Source organism: Crinia signifera, chromosome 3 (assembly GCF_055691185.1).
Source record: "Crinia signifera chromosome 3, ASM5569118v1, whole genome shotgun sequence".
NCBI classification, from domain to species: Eukaryota; Metazoa; Chordata; class Amphibia; order Anura; family Myobatrachidae; genus Crinia; species Crinia signifera.
Genome location: NC_139219.1, coordinates 259,260,814 through 259,278,117, shown reverse-complemented (window position 1 = coordinate 259,278,117; position 17,304 = coordinate 259,260,814). Strand labels below are relative to the sequence as shown.

Here is a 17,304-nt window from a genome sequence, read left to right as displayed (position 1 = left end):
AACACAGCTATTTCTGGCACAAAGCAGACAACTACAACCTTGGGTCGGATGTAATGACGCCCGAGTTCTGCGGCCAAGCCGGATGCCGCACAAATTTGTACGTTTTTTTCTAAAGGGGCTATCAAAATCATGCCTTGTATGTTATTGCCATTTTAAAAAAAGTCCAAGTTCAGTTGGCATCCCGCACTGCCGCCAAACTCAGGCATCATTACATCTGGCCCCTTGTGTAAAGTGTAGTAACCGTCTCAGGTTTACAACCTTAAACATGATGGTAAAGCATCATCTTTAAAGTAAGCCAGTGGTGATACTGGCATATCGTCATGTTGGTTTAACAAACCATTGTCTCCCTTCTGCTTGTCGACCACGTGAAAGCCTAGAATAGTGATTTTCAAATCCAGTTCTCAAGTACTCCCAACAGGTCATGTTTTGTGGATTTCGGTAATCATATATAGGTGAGTTCATCTACATACAGGTCCGCAGTCATCTGTAGCACTGATTGCTGGAACAGGGACGCGCAAGCGTCTAGCACGTTTGCATGCCCATTGCCACATATGCCTTATTCGCACCGTGGCGCCATGCATCCTCTAATGAGCATGGCTCCATCTGTATTTTGATATATCAGTAATTATCCGACATACTTCTACAGATCGAAATCCTTAAAACATGACCTGTAGGAAAAACTTGAGAGCTGAGGTTGAGAACTACCTGTTTAGAAGATCCTCTACCAATGGCACAGCAATGGGTAGAAGCTTCGTATACAACTATGCCAGCCTCTTTGACTCAAATTGGAAAGAGAATTTTTTTTCACCTACATCAATGTAAACCATTACAACCTGGAATCCACTTTGTATTACATCAGAGAACAAATTATCTTCTTTGATTTGGGAATCTTCCTCCATTAAAAAAACCTCAACACCAGAATTTGGGTGACACAAGTTGACATCACTAATTGACATTAACTTCGTATTGGCTACAAGTAGCCCCATCCAGTATGAATTACCAACATTGCAGGAGGTCAGTTGCAATAGCTTAAGAAAAGATTCACATACTGTATTCCGACACTTTCAAAGTCCAAGATTAACATTGTAAAGAGAAATTCCTGCAAGAAAGTGTGATAAGGAAATAGCATGAAGAGCTCTGGACAAAGAGAAGATGTATCCACAAAAAGAAGCTGAATCCATCATACAATACAATAGTTACATAAAGAAATTGAAATTGTATTAAGAAATCAGTGTCATATAATTAATATTGAGGAAGACATTATTCTTGTTCCCAACAGTTCCATTCCACCACAGGTAACTGACTAAAACATACCAGTGCTGAATCAGCTTATGTATTATGACCAATGAAGACCAATGGCAATAATTCAAGATCAGAAATCCTATCACATGCAATACTGACATGCAAGAGTTCTCTTGTGGCCTCCAGTGTGTAGAACATACCAAGAGGAGACTCCGATAAAGAATTCAGGAACATATTAAAAACATTAAAAAAAAAAAAATTAGTGATTCATCTAACTATGTATATTTCTATAAAGGCAGGTATCCAGTTAGCCCTGATCATTGGTCAGGGGTTATTATGTCACCAGTGGGTTAATCAACTAGTCCGAGTCGCAGATTATTGGGGATTTTGTTTCACCTGACAAAAAAACAGACCATTTTTTGGCTGGAAAAGTGTCTATTTATTTATAGCAAAAACACACAGGTGTCCTAATTACATAACCAGCACTCCAAAAACTCAGTGAAACATTAGAAAAAAAAAACTATTTTAACAATGTCCAATGTTTCTTTGGGTCTGATTGAACACTGGCCAAAGTTTGTTGGCATTAAGAACTGGAGAGTGGGAGATTATTTAATGGCTATATGAAGGTTGGAGTCACATTTGATTTTCAACATAGAACCCCTAGCAGCAGCAGGCCTCAGCTTAGCATTTGATTTAAGTTGATTTCAAAAGAAATAAGTTAATGTAATGTACCTCACCAGTTTCCTAACCCTCCACAGCCAAATCCACGGCAGTAGAAAGCCTGGTATTTATCTGGGGGTGTGGCCTAATTTAGGAAGTATGGCCATGCAATCTTAAACTAAAATAAAGAAATAAAAGTACTTTAAGTGACACCCTTGCTGCCCTGCACCCCAGCACACAGCAGTGCATGCTGGGTTGAGGAGAAGAGCTGCTGCAGCTCCTGCTTCCAGGTAGTGAGGGGAGAACTAGGGCCCCAACTGGGCACCTCCATCAAACCTGGGCCTGAGTATTTAGTACCCCCCCCCCCCCCCCACACACACACACACACTTCGCTCCCCTGGTCACATCTCCATACCATCCACAAGGAAATGTAATTACTGTACTGTATGTCTATACTACTATGTTAAAAAACACAGATTATTCCTAATTAATCCCACCTTTTAGGGAGTAATTATTTTACAGTTACACACCCACCAGTTCATTATCATGTATGAACTGATGGTATACTTATTGATATTAATAACCCTTTTTTTATTTATTTAATCACAGCTTTGCAATGTATTTCTTGGACCTTGGACAGTACTGTATGTTCCACTTGATATGGACTTACATCTCTGAATATGCAGTACGTACAGTAACATTATCCTTAAACATGGTAAAGGTCATTTACAAAGCACAACCCCAGATACTGTATGGTCCTGTCAGACACCTTCATTTGCAAAAAAAGTTTCATACATGGGTTTGTGGAGCAGTACAGCATATACGTTTGCAAAACATAATGCAGGAGTTGGGAATGGTATATCGTAGGCACTTCGGTGTTGCAGTCTCCTCTGTGCTTTGTAAATGAGGTCTGTTTTACTGTATTTCATACTGTATGTGGAGGAGATAATGAATCATCCTTTAGAGAAAGGTTTGGTTTATACTGTTGACTCATTGTTAATATGTGTCTCCAGGCTGGAAATCTTAGAATTCGGAATCCCAGGTAACATCTTTCTGAACGGCTTGCAGAGAAGTACATAGATAAGAGGGTCCATGCACACATTGGTGGCTGCAATCCACAGGGTGCCCTCCTTGGCCAGGAATAAGCGGTTACTGAGATGGCAGTCTTTTATGACTCCAGTCTGGCTGTATGTGTATGGCATCCTCACAAAGTGGAAGGGAGCAAAACACAGGAAGAACACAATGATTACAATGAACACTTTTGCCTTAGTTTTTTTTCTTGCCGCTGTCTGTTTACTGTGAGATTTTGTGTAGGAGTCATATACCTTTTTGCTAATAACTGTATAAAACAGAGTCAAAGAAATGAAAGTCGTCCAAAAAATAACCAGACTTATGTAATTAACCGCCTCGTGCCACTTGACCCCCAGCGGGGTCTTTAGATCGGTGCATTTGCGAACAGTTTGCGGTGTTGCTTCTTCACTGCTGAGGATCATGTTTGGCAGAGATATTCCGAACATGACCAACCACACGGTCAATGAGATCCCCCTGGCCGTGCTCACCCGATGCATGTTATTCCTTCTAAATGGTCGGACAATTTTCAGAAATCTGTCAAATCCTATAAATCCAAGCAGTATTATATTTATGTACATGGTCACATAAAATATTACCGCGGAGAAACGGCAAACAAAGGCTTTAACCTGCCACGGCACAATGCCAGAATCTGTAAGGATCTTGAAAGGCAGCGCCAAAGTCATGATCACGTCGGCCACCACAGTATTTTTAAGATAAACAATAAAAACAGTTTTACTTGGAACCTGGAAGAAAATCCAGACCGATACGCCATTCATGAATATCCCCAGACAGACTACAACAGTGTATAGGATCGGGAACACAACCTGCGCCATTCTGACATCCCGGGAGCAATAGATAGAAAAGGGAGAGGAGCCATTGGTGGTGTTGGACGAGTCTGTATTCATAGCTGGAAAGAAAATAAACATTGTCATAGATTATTTCATTATTTGATACAATAATCATTGATGTATTGAATAGCAGCTGTAAAATTAGGAAGCATCTTTTGTAAATAGACACTTCCTATCTAAAGGGAACAGCATCGGATCCTCTGCCTGAACATTGGTCCTCTGAATAATCCTCAGATTACTGGGGATGGCTGGGATATTCACACAGCTCAAGACAGTGAAGCTTCATCCAAGGGAGCATCCACTGGCTTCAGCACACCTAGAATATTGGGGAGACACTACCTTTTTCTCCAGTACTCACTGTTGCCACCCATGCTCAATCCCCAAACATTCTTAGGTGCATCTGTGCTATATTTACCATCTCTCTCTGATTGTTAGGGAGACTCACTAAAATAGTAGTAATCTCCCTGACTCCCTGAAGAGTCTAGCAATCTCCCTGATTACATCTTATCTCCATTATGTAGCTCTTATCGTCTTTGGTCGAAAAAAAAAGATCTATATACTGTACATTAGTGGCCATTTATATGGAAGCTCTTGTATGGAACCTCTTTTTAAAACACAATAAATGAGCAAGTCCTGAAAAATAACAGGGTATTACCATCAACAGGTACTGTAGATTTTACTAACTGTGTGGGGCTCATTTACATTTGGATGTAAGTCATAGTTATGATGCGCCTCTCAGATGTAGCAGTACACGTCATGCTTATAGGTGTTACTTTCACAGTCTCCCTGAAATCTTTTTAAAAGTAGGCAGGTATGATCTGCTCATGTGCAAATCTCTCCATAAGAGATGTACATAATGTAAACCGTCAAGGTTATGCACAACTCTGATTCACAGTCCTTAATCAATAACAATGCATGGAACCCTGTCCACTGAATGGCCCAAACTGCCCAAACACATGTGGACACATTGGCGATTTCTCTGAATGATTTGTGATTGGCCAGACTGCCATAGGTGTGCAGCATAATAATGTTCAATCCAATCATTTAGATTACAGGTTGAGTATCCCTTATCCGGATATCTGTTATCCTAATTATTCTGAAAAACATAGTTTCTGGAATGTACTTTTTGCCTGAAAGCACTACTGGAGACATGATATGTAACTGGCACTACTGGGGATATCTGTAACTGGCAGTACTGGGAACATATGTAACTGGTACTACTGGGGACATCTGTAACTGACACTACTGGAGACATTATATGTAACTGGTACTACTGGGGACATCTGTAACTGGCACTACTGATGATAGCATATGTAACTGGCACTACTGGGGACATGGTATGTAAGTGTCACTACTTGGGACATGATACTGTATGTAACTGGCAATACTTGTGACATGATATGTAACTGTCACTACTGGGGACATGATGTGTAACTGTCACTACTGGGCGCATGAAATGTAACTGTCACTACTGGGCACATGAAATGTAACTGTCACTACTGGGCACATGATATGTAACAGGCACTACTAGGCACATGATATGAAACTGACACTACTGGGTACATGATATGTAACTGGCACTACTGGGTACATGATATTTAACTGGCACTACTGGGCACATGATATGTAACTGGCACTACTGGGCACATGATATGTAACTGGCACTACTGGGCACATGATATGTAACTGCCACTACTGGGCACATGATGTGGAACTGGCACTACTGGGCACATGATGTGGAACTGGCACTACTGGGGACATGATATGTAACTGGCACTACTGGGGACATGATATGTAACTGGCACTACTGGGGACATGATATGTAACTGGCACTACTGGGGACATGATATGTAACTGGCACTACTGGGCACATGATATGTAACTGACACTACTGGGTACATGATATGTAACTGGCACTACTGGGGACAAGATATGTAACTGGCTCTACTGGGGACATGATATGTAGCTGGCACTACTGGGGACATGATATGTAACTGGCACTACTGGGTACATGATATGTAAATGGCACTACTGGGCACATGATATGTAAATGGCACTACTGGGCACATGATATGTAACTGGCACTACTGGGCACATGATATGTAACTGGCACTACTGGGTACATGATATGTAACTGGCACTACTGGGTACCATGATATGTAACTGGCACTACTGGGTACCATGATATGTAACTGGCACTACTGAGGACATGATATGTAACTGGCACTACTGGGTACATGATATGTAACTGGCACTACTGGGTACATGATATGTAACTGGCACTACTGGGTACATGATATGTAAATGGCACTACTGGGCACATGATATGTAACTGGCACCAGTGGCGGAACTACCGTGGGTGCAGGGGGTGCAGCTGCTATGGGGCCCGGCGGCTGGGGGGGCCCGATGGACAGCTAGCACTCCCCTGCACTGTGCTCAGATATATATATATATTTTTTTTTAGGGAGCCGCGTGTGTGTTGAAGCTGCTAGCTGCTGGACTCAGGGAAAGAAGCTGAGCGGGGGGGCGGGACACGAGTCTGGAAGAAGCACTGTGGGAGAGATTGTCTGTAGTAGCGCAGCGCTGCTGCGGCTGGCTACTGCCTAGCTCCGACAGTGACACGCTGATTCAGGCAGTGGGGACTGACAGCGCGGGGCGGCAGAGGGAGGAATCCTGCCCGGCAGTGCAGTATGGTGGTCAGTGGCTGTGTTTAGAGACGCACAGCCGCTCACCACGGCCACCACCTCCCCCAGCCTCACGCTGCCGCTGGTCTCCCCACCGCTTACACCCTCTGCGGTCCCCGGCAAAACTCCCCGTGGCCCCCCCCCCACTAGTGAAACAAACTTATAGTGACTGATAGCGCAGCAGCGCAGCAGCATTTTAAATTTGCCGCTGTCCATTAACTAATCACTGCTCACGGATCAGAAGGCTGATTGGCTGCTGATCCGTGAGCTGTGATTTACTTCAGGAGAGCGGCAAATTCAAAATGCTGCAGCGCTGCTTGAGGCTAGAGCAAACAGTACTAGGGGGGAGTAGCAGCGGTCTCCTGTTGTACCTGGGTCCACAATACTGCCCGAGACACCAGTGCCATGTGGCCACCTTTTGGTGGCCCTGCAGCAGCATGCACACTTGCCTCCCCCCCCCCCCCCCTCACCACCACCACCCATGCCCAGCAGTAAGTTGACGGTGCGCAGATCTCTCATACTCCCGCACCTGTGATGCAGAGAGGAGCCGCGTGGAACAGAATAAGAAAGCATATTGGTAAGTTTGTAATTGTCATGTAATGTGTATTGGGCTTTGCGGTGTGTCGCGTAATGTGTATTGGGCTTTGCGGTGCATCATGTAATGTGTATTGGGCTTTGCGGTGTGCCGCGTAATGTGTATTGGGCTTTGCGGTGCATCGTGTAATGTGTAATGGGCCTTGCGGTGTGTTGCGAAATGTGTATTGGGCTTTGCGGTGTGTTGCGTAATGTGTATTGGGATTTGCGGTGTGACGCGTAATGTGTATTGGGCTTTGGGGTGGGTCGTGCAATGGGATTTGCGGTGGGTTGCGTAATGTTTAATGGCATCGCGGTGTGTCACATAATGTGTGAGGGGCATTATCCTTGGAGGCGAGGCCACACACCTTCTTATATAATGTGTGCATTCTTTATTTGTAAAGTATCTATTGGAGGGGCACATTATTACTGTTCCCACTAATGATGGTCACAAACGGTGTGCTTTAGTAGAGACCTGAGTTAGGGGGGCCCCATTATAAATTTTGCTATGGGGCCCACAAAGTTCTAGTTACGCCTCTGACTGGCACTACTGGGCACATGATATGTAACTGGCACTACTGGGTACCATGATATGTAACTGGCACTACTGGGTACCATGATATGTAACTGGCACTACTTTGTACATGATATGTAAATTGCCACTTAAAATGTGCAAGACAATGATTGCTTAGCATTCACATTCAGTGCCTGAGATAGTGTACAAACTTTGTTTCATGTTTTGAAACCTTGTTTCATGCACAAATAAAATATATTTGTGTGCATTTCATGTTGTGTTCATGCAACATAAATGCATTTTGTGGTGTTCACACATGGGTCCCGTCCTCAAAATGCCTCATTGAAATATAAAAATATTCCAAAATACAGAATAATCCATTATCCAAAATGCTTCTGACCCCAGCATTTTGGATAAGGCATTCTCAACCTGTATTGATTTGCATGTATTCATGTGGCAATAAGCCAAGGAGTTTTACTCCAAAATATGTGTATGTATAGGTGTAGAAATAGGAATAAATACATACATACATACACCCATAAACAAACTCAGACAAATACAATTTTAATAAAATAACAATGTAAAATGCGTAATATTACTGGACATCACATACCTCTGGATATGGTCTAACCTTACTACAGTAGAAGTTCAGCTCTGTCCAGGGTGACAGGACAACAAGAAAAGACAAACAGCAGAACAGAAGATAGACGGGTACAGTGTAGCACAGGCAGATGGTCACACCACACGGTCACACATCCAGTTCTTACCAGCGTCTTCCCTATATCTTGTCCTTAAGTAACAGTTATTTTCCTGCTCCTCCTCTTCTCTCTGTGCCTGTGGTTTCCTGTCAGAGAAGCAGAATAACATCTCCCATCCCGAGATCAGCAATTAGTACAGATCACTACTGTATATCCAAACTCTGTCTCACAGTGAGGCCAAGGACAGGTGTGGCTGCTGCCCGTTCTATAGATTCACAGCTTCATGTTACTGAGCGATTCCCAGAGCCTGCAGATGGTAAAATATAGCATAAGACACAAGTCCTCAGTGTCAGAGGTAATGCGGAATCTGCTAAAAACAATCAGATGATCCACCCGCACCTGATTATTCCTCAGGGTTATTTTACAGTAATTACTTCTGGGATAAAGGAAGTCTTTCATTATTAGCACTTGATATACACTAAGTGACCAACACTAATAACAGGCTTCGTGTCTCCTGGGAAAGAAACGAAACATTCATGAAAATGAACGCCAATGTAAACATACATTTCTTTTACACAACCTCTGCTTCTTGGAGATGTTTTTACAAAAGATCGTTTAGCTAATTGTTGTTGTGATGCTCGGTAGAAACAGCCAGGTCCTTTTTAAAAAGGTTGTTTTTTTTTCCCCATAGGGATTGGGCTAAATTTTTATTCTTACAGTACATTAGTGTTATATGATCTTACATTTGTACTGAACATAAAGGCACTGACTAAACTGTCTACAAGAAACAGATAATACATGATACGGACATGTACTTCATACAGTATCTATTACATGGAAGTAGAGAGATAATGCAGAACATTTCATGCCAGACAGAATAGAGGGGTATATTTAACACCCTTCATATAATACAGTGGTCAGGGAACTCGGTCCCCATTACCCCACACAGTGCATGTTTTGCTGGTAACCCAGCAGGTGCACAGGTGTACTAATTACTCACAGACACATATTATAAGGTCCGCAGGTAGAGTTAATTATTTCACTTGTGATTCTAGGCGAGATGTATCAAACGGAAAATGCGGTAAAACCCCGGTTTTACTGCATTTTCCAATGTATCAAAAATTATACCGCATTGAAGGGTATCGCCACCTTTGGGTGGCGATACCCTATAGAAGCCTATGGGCTTCTTTTCGCCGCCCGCCGCCGCTGACGCAAACCCGCTGCCTCGCCGACCCCCCCTCTGGCTTACCTTCCTGAAGGGTCCTCCTGGAAGGTAAACCCCTCCTCCCCATAGTGAAGCAGCCAGACCTCCTTCCGGCTACAGGGGGAGGAGGAGGCGCCGGGGACAGCCTGCTTAGCTGTCCCCAGCATGAGGGGAGAGCCAGGCGGCAGGGAGGTGACGGAGACCCCCGCCCACCAGAGTACAGGTATCGCGGGGGGGGGCTCTGTCACCGCACCGTGATGCCGGCCGCATATGTTAGTACATATGTGCTGGCATCGCGGCGGGGGGGCGCGAAGGGCGGCAATGTATTTTAATACGTCTCGCCCTCTGTGAGGAGACCTGCATAACATGCACTGCGTGGGGTAATGAGGACCGAGTTCCCTGACCACTGATATAATAAATAAGAGGAAAAATATGGTACATAAAAGAAACAAGGAGCAAACCTAAATAGACTAGCAGGATTGGCAGTGTCAGAACTAGCGACTAGTAGGCCCAACTTGGGCCCTTAGCAACCCATACCTGCCAACTTCTAATCAACATAAACCTCCTGATATTTGGGGGTGTGGCCTATAAACCCAGTCAGTGAAAAATAAAAGCCAGCCCCATTTTGTACATTCCCCATTTTTTTTACATATATCAGCACTGACATCTACCCCCCCCCCCCCCCCCCCACCACCACCACCATCCCCATTCTCTGCTGCTCCCATCTCCAATATGTTCACTGTGCCTTGAGCTTTCTCTTACCTCCTCCTCCAAGACAGAGCCTGGGCTGGGCGTGCTGTGCAGCTAGCTGGAGTCTGGACGGGTGTCCGCAGCAGCTCTGATGTGAATATTATATTATGACTGCGTACAGTGCTTCTGCGCATGTACAGAAGCTACTGTTTGAGTCTGAGAAAGGAACATCACTGCGTGATCAGAGAGGTCTGATCACAGAAACTGCAGTCTCGGCAATGTTATTAAGCGCATCGCATCGCACTGTGCCATTGCACCGTGTATGGGCTCCTTTAGAGTTATCTAGCTATGGTTCCTGATCTGGAGGGAGGGGGCCAGGGACTGTGCCTCAAGATGCACAAACTTTGATTGTACATTACCTGTGAGCTAGACCGCTATAGCATGCATGCCTATTGTGACTAGAACCTTACAATGTTGATCTTACAGAGCTGATTGCCCAACTGAGTGTGTCTGGTATACTATAACATTTGCTTACTGTATAAAGACACTTTCAACGCTGTGAAACCAGAAGGACATATAACAGGGACCGACACACACACACACATATATATATATATATATAGAGAGAGAGAGAGAGAGAGAGAGAGAGAGAGACAAACGATGTGTGTCCCGGCACTCTGCTGTCCCCCGGACTCACGTGCTCTGGTGCCTTCCAGCAGGGATTGGAAATCCTTACAATAGTAACACGAATCAGGTGGCACTCGGAGTCTGATTCATTGAATTCAAACGGTGTTTATTTAAATAAACATCGTTTGAATTCACTGAATCAGCCTCCGAGTGCCACCTGATTCGTGTTACTATATATATATATATATATATATGTATATATATATATATATATATATATATATAGGATTTAAAACATTTACAAAATAATTGTGCATTGTTAATAATATTGCTCTGTGATGAGAATACATAGAATACATTTACACATGAACACACTTACCTGGTATACTGTCATAGAGTTGGAGCCTCTTGGCAGCCGCACTTCATGTCTGGACAGGCTGTAGTTATGCAGTGCGTGTTACCTCACTGTTATACTTCTCTATTTCTCAGCTTCCGTGTTTCCCATTTCATTCATTGCTAGAGTTCCATTTGTATACATAATTAAAATAACTCCAATTCATTTTGCTTGGAAGTGAATAATGAGCAGATCTGTGGCTTTAAACATTCCTTTATAACAGATTATTGGCGCCTTTTTTGGGCACTTATACTGTATAGGAAAAAATGTGTCTATGTATGTGCTTGTATTTAAGTGACTTGCGTTGCCTCATACAGAAAATGTAGCGTGCAGCCAAGGTCTGTAGAAAAGCCACAACTAGCAGATACAGAGTCGTCATTGGGTGTGCTGTCACATGCTGTGCACCTTGCATTAACTCTGCCCCAAAAGGGGAATGTTTCCTAATTGAGAGTGGGGGTGGCCTCTCAGAGACAATGGTTTCATCACTCCAGATTCATGTCCAGCATCCTCGGAGATGCTGGCAACACTCCTGGAGATGGGACTCTCTGCGGTTCCGGCTCATTATGTGTGACAGGAGTCTAGTCCTGCAGGAGAGTATCACGCTGCAGCATGTCACTGCAGAAGAGCCGGCACTTTGGTGGCAGCCCTTTGAGGGCGACACCAAGGTGCCTACCACACTGGGGCAGATGCAGAAATGAATGACAGTGGGGGCATCATGACCAAGTAAAAGAGGGAGGAGGTGTTTTTGCTCACACCAGAAAAGTGGGAGTGGCCTCACAAAAGGGGGCAAGGGAGAAGCTGTAGGTGACACCAGGGAATGGTAGGCGATGAGTGATGAAGAGGATGACTATGAGGGGTAGCTGCTGATGCCAGGTAGATGGTAACACAGAAAGGCAGTGATCAACAGGTAGATGCAGTGGTGGACAGAGAGACGCAGAGTGACAGGAGAGGGTAATGGGGGGAGGCAGTGCGTGATGTATTGGGGCACTGGGATGGATAGGAAGGGGGCAGATAGGTGGAGGGTATTCTGAGCTAAATCAGGGGGGACAATGCACTGATAGGAAGCTGGCTGCCAGTTCTGGGTAGTGGCTGGTTTGTCTCTCCCTCCACCCACCTTTCATCAGAGGCAGCTCCATCCCAACTCCACCTGGTACTCAGCATCTCCGACCCATAACAGCACCCCCCACCCCCCTCCACCAGACCTCCAGCATCTCCCTCCATCTGGCACCCAGCAGCTCCATCTCCCCTCCTCCTGGCACCCAGCATCTCTGTTCCGCCCTCTGCCCATTACCCAGCATCCTTCTCCCCCCACCCAGCAACCAGCATCTCTGTCCCATGGCAGCTCCTGGCAGCCTAGCTTCTGCTCCCTCTCTACCTGCCACCTTGCAGCCACATACCCCCTCCACTAGGCATTGACATCTCCAGCTCCATTCCCCTCCCTCCGCCATGCTCCCGGCAGCTCTATATAACTCTCCCTCCCCTGCCTGGTTCCTGGCAGCTTCACTTACAAACATGAATCAGGCCGTAAGTTGCATCTGCAGTTCCCCCTTGTAATGTGAACGAATAGCGGTGCAAGATACCTATCATGGCTACAACAGAAGAGGATACAGTACATCTTTAACTTTGTGTCCGGACCAACCATATTGACATGCAATAGAAGCAAAATACATTGATATTTTATATGTGCAGGATTAATACTCACTGGTTTTGCAGGTACAGTATCTCACATATCATGTTTGCCTACCTTTTCAGAAGCTGCAGGAGGCATATCATTTTTGGAGTTGTCTCCTGCAGCCCCAGAAGGATAAGGGACTGTCCTGTACCCCTCTGCATCCTGCCCAGTTCCTTGGGATGAAAATAAAAGCAGTAAAAATGTGCGTAGGGGAAAAGGCTGAAAATGGGAATGGTGTCATTAGTCCGGCCCTTTGTGCACAGCCCTGTGAATTGCAGGCATTCCCTGTCTTGGGAGCGGTGCCTGGTGACATAGAAGGCCAGCCCTGCCCCTCATAGCGACATGAGGCATCTCCTCTCCTTTTTGTAATTTCTATGTCCCAATGTTCGCTTTATTTTTACACTGCAAATTAGATATACATTTTGACACACCCCACCCAGATGTAAATCTCTCTGCACATGTTACATCTGCCCCACCTGCAGTGAAACATGTTTTGCTTTATTTACAAATATAAAGCAGGAGACATGCTGTATTCTATGTCAGTCACAGTGTCAGGACAGATGGTATTCTGTTATACAGTACCCAGGGGTATGGGTCATTAGGTCGACCAAATTAAGGTCGACATGCATTGGGTCGACCACAGATGGTCGACAGGGCTTAGGTTGACACATGAAAAATGTTGACATGGCTAAGGTCGACAGGTTGACCCAAGCATTCGTTCGACATTGGGTAGATCAGTCAAAAGGTCAACATGAGTTTTTTACTTTTTTGTCCCGAATGTCGGCAGTCGACATGGACACCGAAAAAGTGCACCACGTCCCCTCACATGGCTCGCTGCACTATTCTATTCTCCATCCAGGCCCTAGTATATGTCAGGTCATGAAACACAGCCTGTCTGCACATGTCAGCTCACAAAAGGTGAAAAACTCGCGTCGATCTTTTGACTGTTCACAGAGCCATTGTCGACGATTGCTTGTGTCGACCTTTTTGACTCTGTCGACCTCAGCCATATCAACCTTTTTCATGTGTCGACCTAAGACAATTCGACCTTCAGTGGTCGACCCAATGCATGTCAACCTTAATAGTGTAGACCTAACGACCGTGTACCATACCCTGCGCCTTCATCAAATTATCAATGTAGAATGTACAGTAGTTTCAGCTACAGCAGGATTTTTCTACTTTTTTCAATTTGCAAAAGGTTTTAAAATTGACAAAGCACATCATCAGTCCCCCATGGGAAAAATGTGGCACCGTCAGGAACAAAATACACATATGTGGGCCCCATCAGCAATTTACAATTTTCCCCCAAAGTAATAAAATACATTGGTCCCCACAGTAATGAAACACATTGGCCCCATATAGTGGGGCCAATGTACGAGCAGTACGGATGGTGTAATGGTTAGCATCACAGCGCTGAGGTCATGGGTTTAATTCCCACCATGGCTCTAACTGTGCAGAGTTTGTATATTCTCCCTGTACTTGCGTCTGGGTTTCCTCCGGGTACTTCGGTTTCCTCCCACAATCCAAAAATATACTGGTAGGCTAATTGGCTCCCCAAAAAATTAACCCTAGAATGTCTGTGTGCGTGTACATGTGTGGTAGGGAATATAGATTGTAAGCTCTACTGGGGCAGGGACTGATGTGATTGTTCAACTATACTCTGTAAAAGCGCTGCAGAATCTGTGTGCGCTTTATAAGAAACTGTTAATAAATAAATATAGTAATTACAGCACACAATTTCGCAGCATTGTGTGTGGACTAAACGCCGCCCGCTGCTTGGAGGGATGCCAATACCCCCCACACCCTTTTACGCCAAAATTCCCCGCACGGCTGTGAATGGACAATCCGCATAGTCATCCATTCGCAGCCTTGGGTGCAGGGGAGAATCGTTCGATGGTTGGCGACTATCGAATGATTTCTCCAGTGCTCGCAGATCTGAGACACCTCTGTGGTGTCTCTGATCCTGATCTGCAAGAGCCCTGTGCAGGAAGCAGGCTGCCAGCTGACATCAGCTGCCCGCACGCGCGTCACCGGCCAATGTGAATGGGAATGCACAGAGTTTTCATGGGAATGCTGGGCGTTCCCATGGCCTATGCCCCCACCGCCGCCCTATGCCCACCACCTGCACTGCCAGGTGGGAGCAGGACAGCGAATATGTCATTTGCCATGCCCGCTTGCAACCAGCGAGCAGGTACGGTGCACTACATGTTAAATTAGAATAAGCCCCAATGTGTTTGGTGTAATGTGAATTTGTATTATTACGTGGTCAGCCCCTTCCCCACAAAGCCGCACCCTAAATTTTTGATGTGCGCCTTTGGCATGCACTGTCTCTGTTTTTGGTGTTTGTGTGTGTGTGGAGCACTGGTTCTTTTCTGGCACAGGGCACCACAATGTCAAATTAAAGCACTACTGCTACTGGGCACATTATGCTTCGGTCCTTGGAGTTTTCGCATCGGGGATGATGTTTCTGCCCTTCGCATATTCCCATATTCCTATATGTGCATGTACAAGACTTCTGTGTGGGCTCCTTTGGCGACTTGTATAGTTGCCATGGTGTTTGCGCAGGGGGGGGGGCAGGCATATGCGCGCACACATGAGCACGCCCCCCCAGCGCTGGCCAGATTTACTGGTCAGCTTACTGGTGACAAACCTGTCCTCCAAGTATATGAGAAGGCATTATGACCTTCTAATTTAGTTTACTCCTGGCCCAGTCATAAGAAAGGAAAGACACAAACCAGTAATGCCTTGAAACCAGGAAAGGTTTATTAATTTATAACAGGCAGCCCTTTTGGGTAACTGGGCTAACTAGATGGGTTAACTATCTTTATGTAGGAAGGAGTGGTCTCCTTAGAACTGAACTTGAAACGGGTAACGTCTGGTGAAGTGTGAAGATTAACAAATGACCGTAGGATATATTTCACTTCTGATCCTTATTGGCAGCTGCTTGCGGCTTTTTTTGGTCCCTCGGTGCACCTTAGGGGAAGAAAGAGGTTAAAATCAGTATCCACCAAATTTCTTAGAGGAAGCACCAGACCTAGCGACATTTGTTGTAAACCAAAGGTGGGATGGGTTCCAGTTCGCAGGTCATAGATTCCTAGTACAAATCAAAGGAGAAGAAAATAATTCCCAATTCGGGACACCCATTCAACTGATAAATTATGTCATAAATCCTGTAGAGAGTGTCCACCGACAAATTCAATATTAAAATGTAACTTTTATTAATATTATCTAAAATTGCTGAAAGCCAGCGAAGTATAGACAAACATACCTGTATATAGGTGTAAAATTACTAGATGTATAGTGATTAAAATATATTGCACTGTGTTAGTGTTTTATTCTATTCTGTCCTCCGTCAATGTGAGTGTTTGATACCAGTGAAATTGTAACCAAGTAATAAAGTATTATCTGTCTTGGATGCAGGGTATCTTTATTACACAGCAAAAAGTGTTCATAACAACCCTGTTTCTTTTATTTTATTACTGCCAATCTTGTTAATGCAGTTGGGTATGTTTATAAAATGAAACAGTGTTTCTTTGTAGATTGTATGAGAACACTAATACAATGTAGCAACATTGAAGTAACATGTAATGATTCGCTCCCTGTCCACTGCTGAATAGTCTTCTACCCCCTTTCCCACTGCAGCTCTTAAACGGTATATTGCTGTTTTTTTTAGCCTTTTTAAAAGGGTAAAGCTGCAGTGGGAAAGCTCCAGATTGCTTTACCCGTTTAACAAATACTGGTATTTGTTAAACGGGTAAAAAGCAGTGTTTTAACCATTTAAGAGCCTTTTTTTGCCAGTGGGAAAGGCTCTTAAACGGTACTTAGTAATAATAATAAAGGTTAAGAACATGATTGGCCTGTGGGCAAGAAAAGTCCATTCTATATGACAGCCCATGTTTAATCGGGTTGCTTTGTGGTTTAAACGGGTACAATGTGAATGTGACAAAACGGTATTTAAAAGGCAATTTACAGTTTAAGAGCTGCAGTGGGAAAGGGTCTTTATGGCTCTCACCCATTTAAAGACCCGTTTACAAATACCTGGTCATTACCCGTTTAGGCAGTGGGAAAGCAGCATTAGATGTCATTTTCTATGAGTCACTTTAATGTGGTGTGCACTTTTGCAGCTAGTGAGCTGCAGTTCTTGGGGAGATTGAGCTGTATATTGCAGCCAAATTTATTGAAATTATATTATATTATATTAGTCCCCTGCCAGCTCTTAAAGTTGCTCCACTGTGCGCATATAAATGATAGCGCTATTTAGCCCAATTCGGGGTTTATTTATATGGTGCACTAATCCTATCAATAATGGCAAAGACTGGTAGATCCAATTTATTTTTTATATAGTGTGCACTGAATCACGAATTACCTTTATGCTGCTCTAAGAATTTGTGCTGCAATGTGCTGCCGGACTACGTTGCACAAATCAA

General features: G+C 44.4%; 2 protein-coding genes across 7 annotated transcripts in view; one reads left to right on the top strand and one right to left on the bottom strand.

Annotated features, from left to right (window-relative positions):
- Positions 1-17,304, top strand: part of MED12L (mediator complex subunit 12L) — a 458,604-nt gene that overhangs the window by 239,628 nt on the left and 201,672 nt on the right. The window lies entirely within an intron of this gene.
- LOC146064445 (P2Y purinoceptor 13-like) lies at positions 1,536-11,650 on the bottom strand. Of its 3 annotated transcripts, XM_083177940.1 has the most exons (3): positions 11,191-11,650; positions 8,360-8,597; positions 1,536-3,880 (listed from the first exon to the last, which is right to left on the bottom strand). In XM_083177940.1, the coding sequence occupies exons 2-3, from the start codon at positions 8,457-8,459 to the stop codon at positions 2,880-2,882; spliced, it is 1,101 nt and encodes a 366-aa protein (XP_083034066.1). In that variant the 5' UTR covers positions 8,460-8,597; positions 11,191-11,650; the 3' UTR covers positions 1,536-2,879. The 3 variants fall into 3 exon arrangements, with proteins under 3 accessions (XP_083034066.1, XP_083034067.1, XP_083034068.1); XM_083177941.1 differs by lacking the exon at positions 11,191-11,650 and having other exon boundaries at positions 8,360-8,677; XM_083177942.1 differs by lacking the exons at positions 8,360-8,597; positions 11,191-11,650 and adding an exon at positions 8,206-8,352.

Coding starts and splice junctions, on each gene's coding strand:
- LOC146064445 (XM_083177940.1), bottom strand. CDS start 8,459: ATGTTATTCTGCTTCTCTGACAGGAAACCACAGGCACAGAGAGAAGAG. Junction 3,881..8,359: donor AAGATATAGGGAAGACGCTG/GTAAGAACTGGA, acceptor TTTTCTTTCCAG/CTATGAATACAGACTCGTCC.